This window comes from Salvia splendens, chromosome 7 (assembly GCF_004379255.2).
Source record: "Salvia splendens isolate huo1 chromosome 7, SspV2, whole genome shotgun sequence".
Taxonomy (NCBI): Eukaryota; Viridiplantae; Streptophyta; class Magnoliopsida; order Lamiales; family Lamiaceae; genus Salvia; species Salvia splendens.
This window is the reverse complement of record NC_056038.1, coordinates 27382374-27397296: the sequence shown is the minus strand read 5'-3', so window position 1 is coordinate 27397296 and position 14923 is coordinate 27382374. Positions and strand designations below refer to the sequence as shown.

General features: G+C 35.7%; 1 protein-coding gene and 1 pseudogene across 3 annotated transcripts; one reads left to right on the top strand and one right to left on the bottom strand.

Annotated features, from left to right (window-relative positions):
• The first annotated feature begins 3020 nt into the window (after nucleotides 1-3020).
• LOC121810942 (phospholipase D beta 1-like) lies at nucleotides 3021-8193 on the top strand. Of its 3 annotated transcripts, XM_042211687.1 has the most exons (11): nucleotides 3031-3086; nucleotides 3749-4624; nucleotides 5146-5259; nucleotides 5645-5839; nucleotides 6125-6367; nucleotides 6436-6504; nucleotides 6595-6742; nucleotides 6847-6995; nucleotides 7126-7302; nucleotides 7395-7592; nucleotides 7738-8193. In XM_042211687.1, exons 2-11 carry the CDS (start codon nucleotides 3794-3796, stop codon nucleotides 8029-8031), a joined length of 2418 nt encoding a protein of 805 aa, XP_042067621.1. In that variant the 5' UTR covers nucleotides 3031-3086; nucleotides 3749-3793; the 3' UTR covers nucleotides 8032-8193. The 3 variants fall into 3 exon arrangements, with proteins under 3 accessions (XP_042067620.1, XP_042067619.1, XP_042067621.1); XM_042211686.1 differs by having other exon boundaries at nucleotides 3021-4561; XM_042211685.1 differs by having other exon boundaries at nucleotides 3021-4624.
• Nucleotides 8194-11782: 3589 nt separating this feature from the next.
• On the bottom strand, nucleotides 11783-14761 carry LOC121810656 (annotated as a pseudogene).
• Between the last annotated feature and the right edge of the window lie 162 nt (nucleotides 14762-14923).

Sequence of the window (14923 nt, the reverse complement as noted above, 5' to 3'; positions counted from 1 at the left end):
CCGTTGGCCGGTCATGTGACCGTCGTGGAAGGTGGCCACCTTCTCGGTACACAAATGTTAAGATATGGTAAAGGAACTTAGACCGCGGTTGAACATAGAATTTTAGCAAGCTCGGACCTTTTAAGTGAAAATCCATGAGTGTTGTTGTGATGACGTGACAATACTTTCAAATGTATAATTGTATCTTTCGGCCCTGTGTTCATTGAGTACTCATGTACTCAGCTCTGCATGTATTTCTAAATGTGCAGGTTGAGTTGCAAAATGGTGAAGCAAGGGTGTTGAGAGAAAGTTCTTTTGAGTTTGATCTAATAAGACCTCTGAGGTTCATGTCTCTATAGATGAAACCGTGTTGTTTACTTCCGCTGTGAAAGCTAGAACTACTAATCCTATTTTGCATCATAACTCTATCTTTTGGTCCTATATAAACTCTTACTCAAGTAGTCCAGGATGTAGTACATGATATTTTGATAATCTCCAGTTTGAGTTTGTACTTGTTATTGCTCATTCCTATTTCACATCCCCACCTCTCTTAACCCTTCCCTTATAGTCACAAATTTCCATACTATACTTCCTTAGGTAGTGCGGGCGTGACACTTACAATTGAATGTATAATTTTGATTTTCAACCTTTCAATTATTTGATAGTACTTTCAAAAAGTAACACTTAATTTTTTTCTATATTTTTTCTAGCCCTTAGAATATTTTACACAACTTAGTAATGAAAGTTGATTGTTGTTTAACTTATTCGTATTTCTTAACTACTGATCCTATTTTTATGATTAGACAAAAGACTAAATCAGAAATCAACAAATATTTTATGATATTGAGATCAATTTTTACCTTTTAGTGCTAAAAATATTAATAGCTACTTAAATCACAATATTTAATCAAATTTTAGTTCATTTCATAAAATTTAAGATAAAATAACAAATTATAAAATATCAAATATTTTCAATTATCTATACAAAACTAACGTCTTTAATTAGTGATGTTTTTATTACAGTAAAAGAAAGGAAAACAAAAGGAAAAAGATACTTATTGTATAATTATACAACGTCGATTTGAACATCACCGAAAGACGTTTTTACACGGATGAGACACTTATGACAAGTTAAAAGTCCATAATTTCATGTTTTATTTTAAAAAACCTTATAAGACTATAGAAATAAAACTATGCATCCAGCTCACACAAAACTCTTTTATAATAGAATGCATAAATTAATAATTTTAATTAAAAATAATTTATCACAGTAGTATTTAAAAATCTAAAATTTAAATTTAATTTTAATTAAATCTAATGTTGAAATAAAGAAATAAAGTGAAGGATGAAAAAACTGAAGTGAAAGATAATTTAAAATAATATCAGATTTAGAACATCATTGAAAGAAAAAATTAAAAATGTGAAAAGATAAAATTGCCCAACAGCCCAAAAGGGCATTTTAGGGTGTAAAATAGCCAAAATGATCAATTTTGAAATAAACCCTTAGTCTAGAAATGTCTGACGATATTTTTAAAGCCCAGAGACTATGGGCGAGATAAACCCATAGTTCATGGACCATTTTTGTAGTTCGCTCTTTTAATATTTGAATTCTATGGCATAAAGTTTGCTTATCAAACTTTAGTTTCATCTTTTATCTTGCCCATGGTATAAAAGTAAGCTTGTAAATGTTTTTCATCAGACTTTGAACAACATTTTGAATCCCTGAGTGTTTTCTCTCATTTGAAAGAAATAGTATGTCTAAATTTTAACTTTGGTTGTTACATGAGTGATCATGTGATGCTTGGGTAAATGTATGTTTACTAGCTTTGTGAGCTAGTTGGTGAACCCTTTGATGAAAGTTGCTAAGGATTGTCTTCATCTTGTTAAAGAAGTTGTAAGGTTGCAAAGAGTTTGCCATAGTAATAAATACAGTAGTTAAAGTGGAAAAAGAATGAATTATAAAGGAGAATAATATAGATAAGACTTTTATCTACATTATTCTTCTTTTATTTTACTTTACTCTGTCTCTACTCTAAGTATTTATTATTATTTTTCTAAAACGAGTGAAAAAAATGAAATGATTCTACTACTGTGGAACGGAGGGAGTAGCATATAACATTTCTCTATATATGACTTTTTTTTTTGTTGGAAATGACATACAAGAGAATTTCATTATATAATAACTACTTGTAATTGAATTACTTAATTCTTAAAAAATGAATTGCACAAAAAATATGAAGTTTTGTTAATTTTTGTCATCATATAATTTTTAAATGGGATATTGGCACCTAATATCATGAAACTTTCAAAAAATTGGGTTTTTCCCACGAACTTTGAAATTGGCAAATAATATCACGAACTTTACCCTAAGTTTGTTATTTCTCACCAATGAAAAAATTCAGGCAAATAATCATTTTTTTCGTAATTTCTCGACAACAACTTGTGAGTTTCAAGATTTTCAATCTTTGAGAATAGTTTTTCTTGAAGCACACCCTCCAAATTTGTTCTTCAATCTATTAATATAGCCGAAATTTTTTCATTGGTGGAAAATAACAAATTCGGGGTAAAGTTCGTGATATTATTTGTCAATTTCAAAGTTCGTGGGGAAACCCAACTTTTTGAAAGTTACATGATATTAGGTGCCAATATACCTTTTTATATTTGGTTAAAAAGGGTGTGATCAGTTGCTAATTTTTGTAAGTTGCTAACTCTGCTAACTTATCAACGCAGTGTATTAAAAATATCAACACGATGACATTAAAAGTCAACACAAACATTTGTTGACATTTCAATATATTGTGTTGACATTATGTGTTGATATTTTATTGATGAGTTAACATAGTCAGCAAATTAAAAAGTTAGCAATACAAGCACTTCGATTAAGAAAACATTGAAATTTAAATTTAGTTACAATTATTTATCAAATAATACTCTTTTTGATATTTTTCATCCAAAACGTGCGAATGATTTCATGATTTTCAAGTTACAAATTGACCAAATGATTTTATACTATCAATATATCCCAATGCGATTGAATAAATTCCGCTTACAACGGTCCTCCCATCATCACCTCAGAAGCTTTCAGAACTTCTTCTCGTGGGCAAAATGTATCAATCATCCTCTTCTCCCATGTCAAAATACGTAAATTTGAACAACCTTTTCTGCATACTCTAATACCCTTTTTCTCGATCAAGAATCTAATTTTCATTTCCATTTGTCCACGATTGAGTTTAGGCATTTTTTTAGAAATGTCAATTCCTATACACGTATTCTGAATTTTTGTTCTTTACCATGGAATGCATAGTTTTCCTTGACTTTAAATGAAAAGATTCAGCACCATACCTTCCACCATTACATTTTCTTGAGTTGCATTTATTTGGATTTGATTTGTTGCCAATTATGTTTAATTGGAGAGTTGCAATTTCTTATTTTTATTCATTTGAAGGATTATTATGGGTTTCTTAACTGCCTGTAGCAGAAAGTGTCATTTTCACCTTGAATATAAATATATGATTATATTTATGTTGGGGATTTGAGAATTAAGTAGGGAGTGATCAGCAGATAGTTTGTGTGAAGTTATTGAACCCAAATGATTGAATCATGATTTGAGTTTTATGGCTGTTAGAAAAAGGCCCTCTTCGTTTAGTGTATTTTGGGATATGAAGTCATAGTCTTTTTAGGCGTTGGACTATTGAAGTAGAGAACAATGGCCAACATGGCTCACTTGACCTATTCTGGTTCAATGGGTGATGGCTCACACCATTGCCAGGGAGTGCAGATTGTCCCATTCAAGACATCAACGACGTCGTTGAGGATGCTTTTGTTGCATGGGAATTTGGAGATTTGTGTGGAGGGAGCCAAGAATCTTCCTAATATGGATTTAGTGAACAACAGCATAGGTGATATGATAGGGACTTTGTCTGGGAAAATACAAACAAGTGACCCTTATGTCACAATTGCAATATCTGGTGCTGTAATTTGTAGGACTTTCGTGATTAGAGATGATGAAAATCCCGTTTGGGACCAACATTTTAATGTCCCAGTAGCACATTATGGTACAGAGGTGCAGTTTATTGTTAAAGACAACGATTTCCTGGGATCTGAGATCATAGGGGCTGTTGGGATCCCTATGGAGCAGTTAACCTCAGGGACTAGAATGAGTGGAACTTATCCAATCATCGGTGCAAACGGGAAGCCGTGTAACAAGGGGGCTACTTTGAGCTTATGGATTAAGTATATACCAATGGAGAATATGTCAATTTATCAAGATGGAGTGGGATCAGACCTTAAGAATGAAGGTGTGGCCGGTACCTATTTTCCTCTTAGGATAGGTGGAACTGTCACACTGTACCAAGATGCTCATGTGCATAATGGCGCACTTTCAGATGTGGTGTTGAGTGATGGAACGACGTATAAAAATGGTAGTTGTTGGCGTGATATATATGATGCAATATCTAAAGCTCGCTGGCTAGTTTATATCACAGGATGGTCTGTTTATCACATGGTTCAACTAGTTAGAGACGATCCTCTTGTAACAAACAGTAGCTTGGGCGAGCTTCTGAAATCCAAGTCTCAAGAAGGGGTGAGAATACTGCTCCTTGTATGGGATGATCCTACTTCTACGACCATATTCGGGTATAAAACTGTAAGGAACCATCTCTGTTGTGTACTTATGTTTGTATTTCACGATCATATTAGTGGGTATCAGGGGTGAAATGGCTTACTGTTTTCTTGTCATGCTATTCATAGCACTTTTTTTTTCCATGTTTTGATAACTTAAAATAAATCGAGGTGTTCCATGATTCAGAAGTTCAATGCTCTATAAATTTATGTATTTGGTAATGTGCATGACTTTAATGATGAAAATGATACAGAGAAAATTGGCAAGAACAAATATAATGCCTCCACTTAGACATACTACATTCGTGATGTTAGTACTGAGATATAGTATAAATTTTACTGAAGTACTTTCCAGAGATGCTAGTGTAGCGATCCTCTGGTACACTACTTGTACTAAAATCAATTAATTTCGTAAAACTTATCAGCAATCACATGTTTTTTAGCCCAGTTTTGCTATATTCATTACTTTTTCCGACTGAACATATCTTATTAATAAGCTAGGGATAATGGTGAAATATTTTGACAATTTACTGCTTATTACCACAGGAAGGGGTTATGAATACCGGGGATGATGAAACGCGCCGCTATTTTAAGCATTCAAGCGTGAAAGTACTATTATGTCCAAGAAGTGCTGGGAGAGGTAGCTGGGCCAAAAAGCAGGTTGGTTTCTGAATCCTACTCTACTGATAGTGACTTGATTCCTAAACTTTCATCTATAAAAAGTTGTGAGTCATATAAAAGGAGTTTCCTTAGACCTTTGGTACACTTATAGTCCGAAGCTAGACGTTTTCTGAGTCAAAAGAAATAATTTCAGCTGAGAAAGCTATAAATCTGGTTCTTCCGAAGTCCGAACTACTGGTCGCATATGCTTGAAAATGAAATTTTATTATACACCATTTTTTCCCGTTGATGTTAGCATGAGGTTGTGTGTTTTGAGATCTTAATAAGTTCATAAAATGAACATTTTCTACACTTGTGTTCAAGCTATGCTTTATTCCTCAGATTCCGAATCAAGTGTGACTGAATGTTTTGTTATTATCATTAGGAAACAGAAACAATCTATACTCATCACCAGAAAAGTGTGATCGTAGATGCTGTCGCTGGTGATAATAGAAGAAAGATAATAGCATTTGTTGGGGGACTTGACTTATGCAAGGGAAGATATGATACTCCACAGCACCCAATATTTAGCACATTGCTAAGTATTCACAAAGATGACTACCACAATCCTAATTTTGTGGTAATTGCTTTCTCTAATCATTTATTTACAGCATATTATCTTTTTCTATGCATTCCCTCCTAGTTTGCGAATGCATATTAGTTCCGTAGTGCATATGTATGGAAGGTTGAAACACCGAACGTATATTTTTCTGATAAAATAAGTAACTGGTACTTGATCTCAAAAGGGACCAAGTGACAATAGATTAAGGAAGGTGAAAGAAATTAACTTTTCTAATTGAAATATAGCTGATGTTGTTCCTCTGTATTCTTCATTACATTATGAATGTTTCATATAATTAAACAGGGGCCTACTGTGGGGTGTCCTAGAGAGGCATGGCATGATTTACATTGCAGGTTTGATGGTCAAGCAGCATGTGACATCTTGAGAAACTTTGAAGAACGATGGTTAAAGGCCTCAAAGCGCCATGGCCAACTAAAGCTTTCACATGATGATTCCTTACTCAAGCTTAAACGAATTCCCGATATCTTAGGATTAGAAGAGTCCGCCAAAGTTACAGAAGGCGATCCAGAGGCTTGGAACGTCCAGGTAGGACAAAATTACATTATGAGGTCTTTTTGTATCCCATGATGGAGCTAAATTTACCGCGAATATAGGTTTTCCGTTCAATTGACTCCAACTCTGTTAGAGGATTCCCCAAGGATCCAAGAAAGGCCACAGAAAATGTAAACAATATCTTAGTCTTATTTATTACTTCTATCTTCTTTCCAACTATGGTTGTAATGAAAGAATTAATAGTTGATTCCATTAAACAGAACCTAGTATGCGGGAAGAATGTATTTATAGACATGAGTATACATGCAGCCTACGTAAAGGCAATCCGTGCTGCTCAACACTTCATTTACATTGAGAACCAGTACTTCCTTGGGTCGTCATACAATTGGGCTACTTACAAGAACTTGGGTGAGGAACTCATTGTGGCGGTTAAAAGGGTTGTGTATTCATCTCTACATCTTTCGTCTATCAGCAAGTACAAAATGAATCAGTTTCTCCTTTTTTGTATTTAGGCGCAAACAATCTAATTCCTATGGAAATTGCTCTGAAGATTGCTAAGAAGATCCGAGCAAAGGAGAGGTTCGCTGTGTACATTGTCATTCCAATGTGGCCCGAAGGAGTTCCCTCCAGCACGGCCACCCAAAGAATTCTCTTTTGGCAGGTGGGTTCTTGTATCCAATATAAAAGGTTTATGATGCTTTAAATGTTTATGTAATGCTAATATTATCAATAATTCTAAAGTTTTACTTGGTCGGTTTGCATTCTGTCTCATACACTCTACATCCTTGCAGTATAATACAATGCAAATGATGTATGAAACAATCTATAATGCTTTAGTAGAAGTGGGGCTCGATAAAGAGCAAGAGCCTCAGGACTATTTGAATTTCTTTTGCCTTGGTAATCGTGAACCCGATTACGGTCGGAGGGAGTCATCAAATATCAAAAACTCTTCTGGCAATACTCCACAGGTACATTATCCATCCTTCACATTGTAATGACTCAAGCTACTGTGCTCCAGGCCCTAGCTTCTGATTTTCTGGATGTATGTATCACTGCCCAGGCCCTAGCTCGGAGAAACCGTCGTTTCATGATCTATGTCCACTCAAAGGGAATGATAGTGGATGACGAATATGTAATATTGGGTTCTGCCAACATCAATCAACGATCGTTGGAAGGAACCAGAGATACTGAAATCGCAATCGGTGCATATCAGCCGAATCATAAATGGGCTAGCCAACAAACTCACCCGAAAGCACAGGTAAAGCTCCCTTCTTCATGTAGGCTAGAAATAATTCAATCTTACTTAACACTTGGGCTAACTTCTCTAAACTATCAGCATGACTAGAAAAATCAGGCTAATATAGCATGTGGCAGTGATACAAAGTTGGTAACTTTTGGTGCAGATATATGGATATAGAATGTCACTCTGGGCAGAGCACACGGGTACTTTGGAGCCGTGCTTTGAGAATCCAGAGAGTTTGGAATGTGTGAGACGCATTAGATGGATGGGGCATCTCAACTGGCAAGAGTTTGAATCTGAGGAAATGACCCCATTGAGAGGTCATCTGCTCAAGTATCCTGTACAAGTAGATGCAACAGGGAAGGTCGTTCCTCTCCCCGGCTGTGAGACATTCCCTGACACGGGTGGCAAAATAATCGGAACATTCGCAGGGATTCAAGAAAATCTCACAATTTGATCATACATTGTTTGCTAGCAATGAATTTTTGTTGTTGTTCTTCTTATTCCTAACCAACATGTCTCATACTTAGTCAAATTCAGGCTTGTGTACATATATATTGATTTGTAAGATACAGAAATGCATTTATTCATGCCTAGTGTAAGAATTGGATGTGCCTCAGGTTCTTGGCTTTATTCACTTTTTATTATTATGATAGTGTAAGGCTATTATTAATCTTTTATTATTGTTGAACAAATATTAATGATAATCTTTCTCTTTATGCGAGAGTTGAATGAGCAGCTCAGCTCGAAGGAGTGCTCGATGCAGCTAGGCCAGGAAGTAGCCGTTGGCTCACAAGTTTGTTATTTCTGTTACCTGCAAATAGAGCCGTTGGAGCTCAAGTGTGTAGTGTAGTTTGTTGTCGAGCGGTTACTACTTCACGGTCATATAAGCTTAGTTTGTAATTCATCTCAAGCATGAGAGTTTATGCGTTCATTTTCAATAAGAGTTCATTACTTTTCTTAACCAAGTTTCAACTTATAGTCGTCAATTCTTCATTGTTTGTGTGTATCGATTCCTTGTTTATACCAACAAGTGGCGCCGTCTATAGGTAGCACAAGAAGTGCGATTCAAGATCAGATTGGAAAAGAGGAATTGATCAGCAAGCTATGACGGATGAAAATTCGAGCGATGCTAATCCAACAAGGGGTTAGCAGCTGCGCTCGAAAAGGATAATGAAAAATCGAAGGCTGAAGTTGATGATAGATGATCTTGAAGATGACAGAGATTCAAGCAAAGGCTCACAGTGTAGTTATCCTATGTCTTGGAGACAAAGTTCTTCGAGAGGTTGCTAAAGACACCACTGCAGCGGGCGTTTTAGCCAAACTGGAAAGTCTTTACACGAGTCGATCATTGACTAATCGATTCGGCATGAAGCAGAGGTTATATTCATTCAGTTTCTAGAGAATAAGGGGATTTGTTAGCAGTTAGAGGAATTTTCTAAGGTCGTGGATGACTTAGAAAATATTGATGACTGGATCAGTGATGAATATCAGGCAATCTTGATTTTGAATTCCTTACCTAAGAGCTATGATCATCTAATAGTAGTAAACACTGCAGCGGTTGTCTTCTATTTTTTCTTTTAAAAAAAATTTCTTTGATTGTTACTCCATATCGTGCCTTATTCTCTCTGTTTTTTTGCACCAACCTGACATGGTGTCCACTTGGCATCAGTCATATCATAATCTTGCATAAGGGTGTGTTTGGAAATATGGAATTGGAGGCTCCAATTCCAATTCCATTGTTTGGTATCACAAAAATATATAGAATTGGAATTGAATTATAATTCCAAATTTTTCAATTCTATGATTTGAATTCCATATCAAAAGAAGGAAATTGGAATTTCAAATTAGATAGCTTCACTACCCACTACACGCACTTTACACAATACACACATTTCACACACACTACACACACAGACATTTCACACACTTCACACACTACACAAATTTCACACACTGCACACATTTCACACATTACACACACTACACACATTTCACACACTACACACACTAAACAAATTTCACGCACTACACACACACTTTTCACACACTACATGCACTTCACACACTACACACACTAAACAAATTTCACACACTTCACACACACACACACACTTCACACACTACACAAATTTCACACACTTCACACACTACACAAATTTCACACACTACACACTATACACACACTACACTAAATACACACGCTACAGACACTACACAAAATACACATACTACACACATTACACACACGACACAAATTTTACACAAAATACACACACTACGCACACTATACCTAAAATACATACCCCTATTCACAACCAAAATTTCAAATTTGGTTCAATTTAAACTTTTGGAAAATTTCAGTTTTTTTTATTCAGATCGGAACACAAATACTAAAAATCGGATGCTTGGAAATGTGTGTAAAGTGTGAAGGTAGTGCTGAAATTTATGTAGCATGTGTAGTATGTGAAATGTGTGTTGTGCTGGAAATGTGTGAAATTTGATGTAGTGTGTGAAGTGTGTGAAATTTGTATAGTGTGTGAAATGTGTGAAATGCTGTGATAGTGTGTGAAATATGTATAGTGCGGGTAGTGTGTGCAATTTGTGTAGGTGTGAAATGTGTGAAGTGTGTGTAGTGTGTGAAATGTGTGAAGGTGTGTAGTGTGTGAAATGTGTGAGATTTGTGTAGTGTGCTGAAGCGTGTGAAATGTTTGTAGTATGTGCGTAGTGTTGTGAAATGTGTGTAGTGTGTGAAGTGTGTGTATTATGTTGTATAGTATATGTATTTTGTGTGGAAGTGTGTGTGAGTGTGTATTTTGCGTGAAGTGTGTGTGCACAAATTATCAAATTCAATTTCAATTTCATATCAATTACTTCTCTTTATTAAACATAGTATTTGGAATTGAATTAGAATTCAATTTCTTCCAAGTTCAATTCCATAAAATTCCAATTCCAATTCCAATTCCAATTCCAATTCCAATTCCATTCCAATTCAAATTCAATTCCAATTTCATGTCCCAAACGGAGCTTAAGTGTTTTTTAAGAAACCAAATTAACATCGTCTTGTTTCATTTTTTTGCATCGTCTTTTCCTACAACGTTTAGTTGCAATAAATATTTTGTGTTTGGATTTAGTTGTAAATACTTCCAACACAGAAACATAGAAAACGTAGAGATAATAGATGATTGTCTATCCATCTTCATATTGGTGGATGTTCCAAGTGAACCATAAGTAATAAAAGACAAAAAAACAAGGGTAGGCAATTCCCGAGTAATTATTTAGACTGTGTATATAGAAAAGTAGCGTATTTTCTGTAAATCCATCCTCCACATGGTTAATGGATTACTGAATACATCAACATCAGTAATAGCAGGAATTAACACCTCTGAATAATTGTGTATCTTTTGCACTTATTTGTAGAGAGAGAGAGAGACTAGAACAACCACTCTGCGTCACTGCTTGGGCCTGCTTCTTTCAACCATGTTTGATGGACAAGCACCCAGGTTAACCCATCGGCCACGGTCACCCCCTGATGCCAAATATAACAAAATAATGAAAGATGAGGCATATCAAAAGAGATAAAGCTCAACATGAGAATTAGCAGACTTACTTTTGAACTTAATAAAGCAGTGGTCAAACAGCATAGCGCTCTCCGCCTGCAACAGATGAAGGGAAGATGAAAAACAATGAGCATTTTTCAAGAATTTGTAGACCTAAATGCCAACACCTATGGTTATCTCAGACATATACAATCTCAAAGGTATGTTCCTAATGCCTATGAATATCGCCAGCGTTATGATTTACGAAAGCATCTGTCTGATATCTGTTTTCGTGAAGTAAGGGAATAAATACTATTAAGTTATTAGAGCAAACAATAAAGGATTTCTAACTGGCCTTTACTATAATTTCGGCATATATAAGAACCTTCTGCTATGTACAATCAACCAGAACTATTATTATAAGAAAACCAACAAACAGAAAATGTGAGACGGTCTAAATTTAAATGGAAGTTGAGGTTGACACCACCACCCTTCACTTCTTCACACGCTCTATAATAAGATGGTGCTGGCATCAAGAAGCTCCAGATGAAGACTCAAGTGATGGTCAAAATACATGGAGTGTGGGAAACGAGGATATTTAGCATAGATAACTGAACTATGAAGAAAAAGCAGCATCACAAACTGAACTATGAAGAAAGGCTAGCACTTTTAAAGAAAGGATCTGGTGCGAACCACAATAGGACCAAATTGCTCACCTGATTGCTCCCATTTCTTAAACTTCACCAGCCATGAGTCTGACCCAACCTGCACAGGTAAGACCTGATCTACCCAAACCCGAAAGGGCTGGCCTTTTTTGTCCCCATAAGAGGTTCTTAGTGAGTCCACACAGTCATGAAGCTGCTTTTCAATCCAGAAGGGTGAACAAAATCCCAGACTTACTCTGCAAGAAAAAAATTAAAGATGAAGCGAAGCATTAAAAAGCAGGAAATATCTTGCACAGTAAAGTCCAGTTGCAAATTTGAAATGTTAAGAATAAAATCATCATAGCAGAATTGGTCTAATGAAGAACAACACAGAATATAAGTTCTTTTTAAAGTAATAATGTTGGAAGAAATGTAAAGACACAGAGCTCCAATGTATGTATATGTAAGGAATCAACAGTTTAACTACTGCACATGATAAAAGGTTAACAAAATTGGTCTTCTTTTCACACTTCACAGAAAAACAGCAAGTCAAAAGGATACCATATACGTGAGTGTGCATTTGGACTAGAAATACTGAATTGAATAACAAAGCCAAAATACACAAACTGCCTTCAGGTTTGCCAAATAAAGCTCCGAGTTTTCAACTCAGCAAGTCCTCCACCGCTCATAAAACAAGTAAAACTCACAACTTCATACGCAGGGTCAAAGTTGCTCCAACTTAGTATCAGATAGTCAGTAACATCTCTAGGAGATATACTCTGGACCAAGATTAAAGTGCCCGATGGCTTGTATAATACCCGCTGCACATCTCTCCTTTGCATGAATTATTTTAGGATTGTTTTTTTGCATATATAGCATGCCATCTGCAGAATTCCTCCTGGGCATTACTGACCTTGAGACTCAAAAAAAAGATGGTTAGGAAGTATCCCTTTACAGAATGACACAAGATTGCTCCACAACTTTAGGTGAAATACTAACCATGACACCATGTACATCTGGGACAGTAAACAGAATCAGCATCATTTCCAGAGTCACACAAAACAAGTGTATTTTTCGGTAATTTGCCCTCAGCCTTGAACTTATCATGCAAATAAGCAAGTGCTTGCCCTTTGCCAGCACCTTGAGGCAAAATGTCCAAGTCCATACCTCCACTATATATTATTTTGACATCCCAACTGAAAATCAACATGAAAAAGCTATGACTAGTGAGACCAGGAAAAGAAAAGCCCGAGGTAGGGACTGACATAGTGACATGTAGCTAGCAGAAATGACTATATTGCAATAGATGTATATTTGAAAGCAAGCACAAACTGGAGAAGTTTCAGGTAATAAGACTAAAAAACCAAGACGATAGAGACATGACACCATGCAAGTTACACGATTATTCGGAAGGGTAAAGACTCGTCATACCCCACGTTCTTTTAAGCAAGTCGAAAGAGATCTTGTAATATCATCAGCCTTGTCTTTCTGAACATAAAAGCTCGCTTTGTGTGGCCGTTGCTCTGTCTCAGACTGCATCATGTTCATAGAATAAAAGAGTGTCATTCAAATATGGAATAACCAAGGTGTAAGATATTCCAATAGCCATACCTGAAGAGTAAGCTCTGGAATCTTGCTTGTCTCTTCAAAAACTATATTCCTATCCCATTTCTGATTTAAATATTCACCCAACCGTTATCTGGTTCCATAGAGTTACCATAAGTTATTTCAGTTCCCACAGACATTATTGTGATATCAGGGGTTAGCATGGGCTTCTCTTTCCTCTATTCCTTGTATAGGGTGGGTGACCTCCCAGTGGAGAAAACTAGCAAAGAGTTACTACGGTAATTTGCTTCCCACAAGGCATTGCATCTAAGCAGGGAGAGATTCTCAGGATCATGATGATCTACCTGCAGCATATTGTCACTCACTACTCATTAGTACGGCCCCTCTGAACAGAAATGACAAGATTAACTTCTATAACTCACCATTGTATGATCAAGATCAGAGACAATCATGAGGTTCGCATTCTCAGTTAGCCGGTCCATTGTTTTTCTAAGGCTAGATTCACTCTGCAATGAAACGATAATCCATTGATATTATGGTTAAACATCACAAGGGATCGGCTTAGCAATTTAGACAACGATCATCCTAACCATATGCAGTATTTTATGACGTAGAAGAAGAAAAGCACAACAAGATGAGTGATCAAATGTAGCTGTATGGTGTGATAAATCGAATCATGCTTCACAAAATATGATATTAGAGATGAAGCATTTATTTTTCCAGACACAACAATGAAACAGAACAGTCATAATTTTAACTGTGCATTCAGAACCTTACTAAATAGGCTCCATTATCTATATCCATACACTAGATTATTGAAACACAGTTTGAGAACAGTAGTTTAAAAGCCAGTTCAGGTTTATTAGGATATTTTCATAAATCGCTTAAATTGCACGAAATTTATTGCAACTTGTGAATTCATCTACAATATATAACCACCTTTGTCAGCAACATATCATATTTATCATAATAAGGTAAAATCACTGGCAATTTTTCTTCAGCGAGGTATTCCTCATCTTCGCTTTCTTTAAGTAGATGTGTATATATGGGTTTCAATTATTACAGGCGAACATGAAAAAATTAAAACAACAATACATAAAAACATAATAAAGTATGAATTGATCAAGATCTTCTAAATCTACAACATGTGCAAAGGGGAAATTTGCGGAATTGAAGTTTCAAGGTTTTTAAGTAGAGACAGAGATCAGAAGAAGAAGAAAATGTTGGAACATAATTAAGGCATATATCTGAAACATTTGAGATTGAGCAATTGAGAGAGAAGAAGGAAGAGAATGGAAGAAGAAGCGGTGTCGATGATGATACCTGACAAATAGCGTTGCGTTGGAAAGGTGATGAGAGAGGAGTGAGAGTACCTGATAAATGGCTTTGCATATAATGATTCCGGTAATTGGATCTCCGCCTTTCAATTTTTGTTTGGCAGTTGATACTTTTCCTCTTATTTAAAATGCACATTTGTCCATTTCTCAACCATTTTATTTTTGAATATGTAACTTTTATAATACTAGCATTTTAATTTGCATCATTCGTATCCAAAAGAAATGATGCGAACTTGAGACGAGAAGGCAAGTAATAGAAATCT

Coding starts and splice junctions, on each gene's coding strand:
- LOC121810942 (XM_042211685.1), top strand. CDS start 3,686: ATGGCCAACATGGCTCACTTGACCTATTCTGGTTCAATGGGTGATGGC. Junction 5,840..6,124: donor ACCACAATCCTAATTTTGTG/GTAATTGCTTTC, acceptor ATAATTAAACAG/GGGCCTACTGTGGGGTGTCC. Junction 7,593..7,737: donor AAACTCACCCGAAAGCACAG/GTAAAGCTCCCT, acceptor CTTTTGGTGCAG/ATATATGGATATAGAATGTC.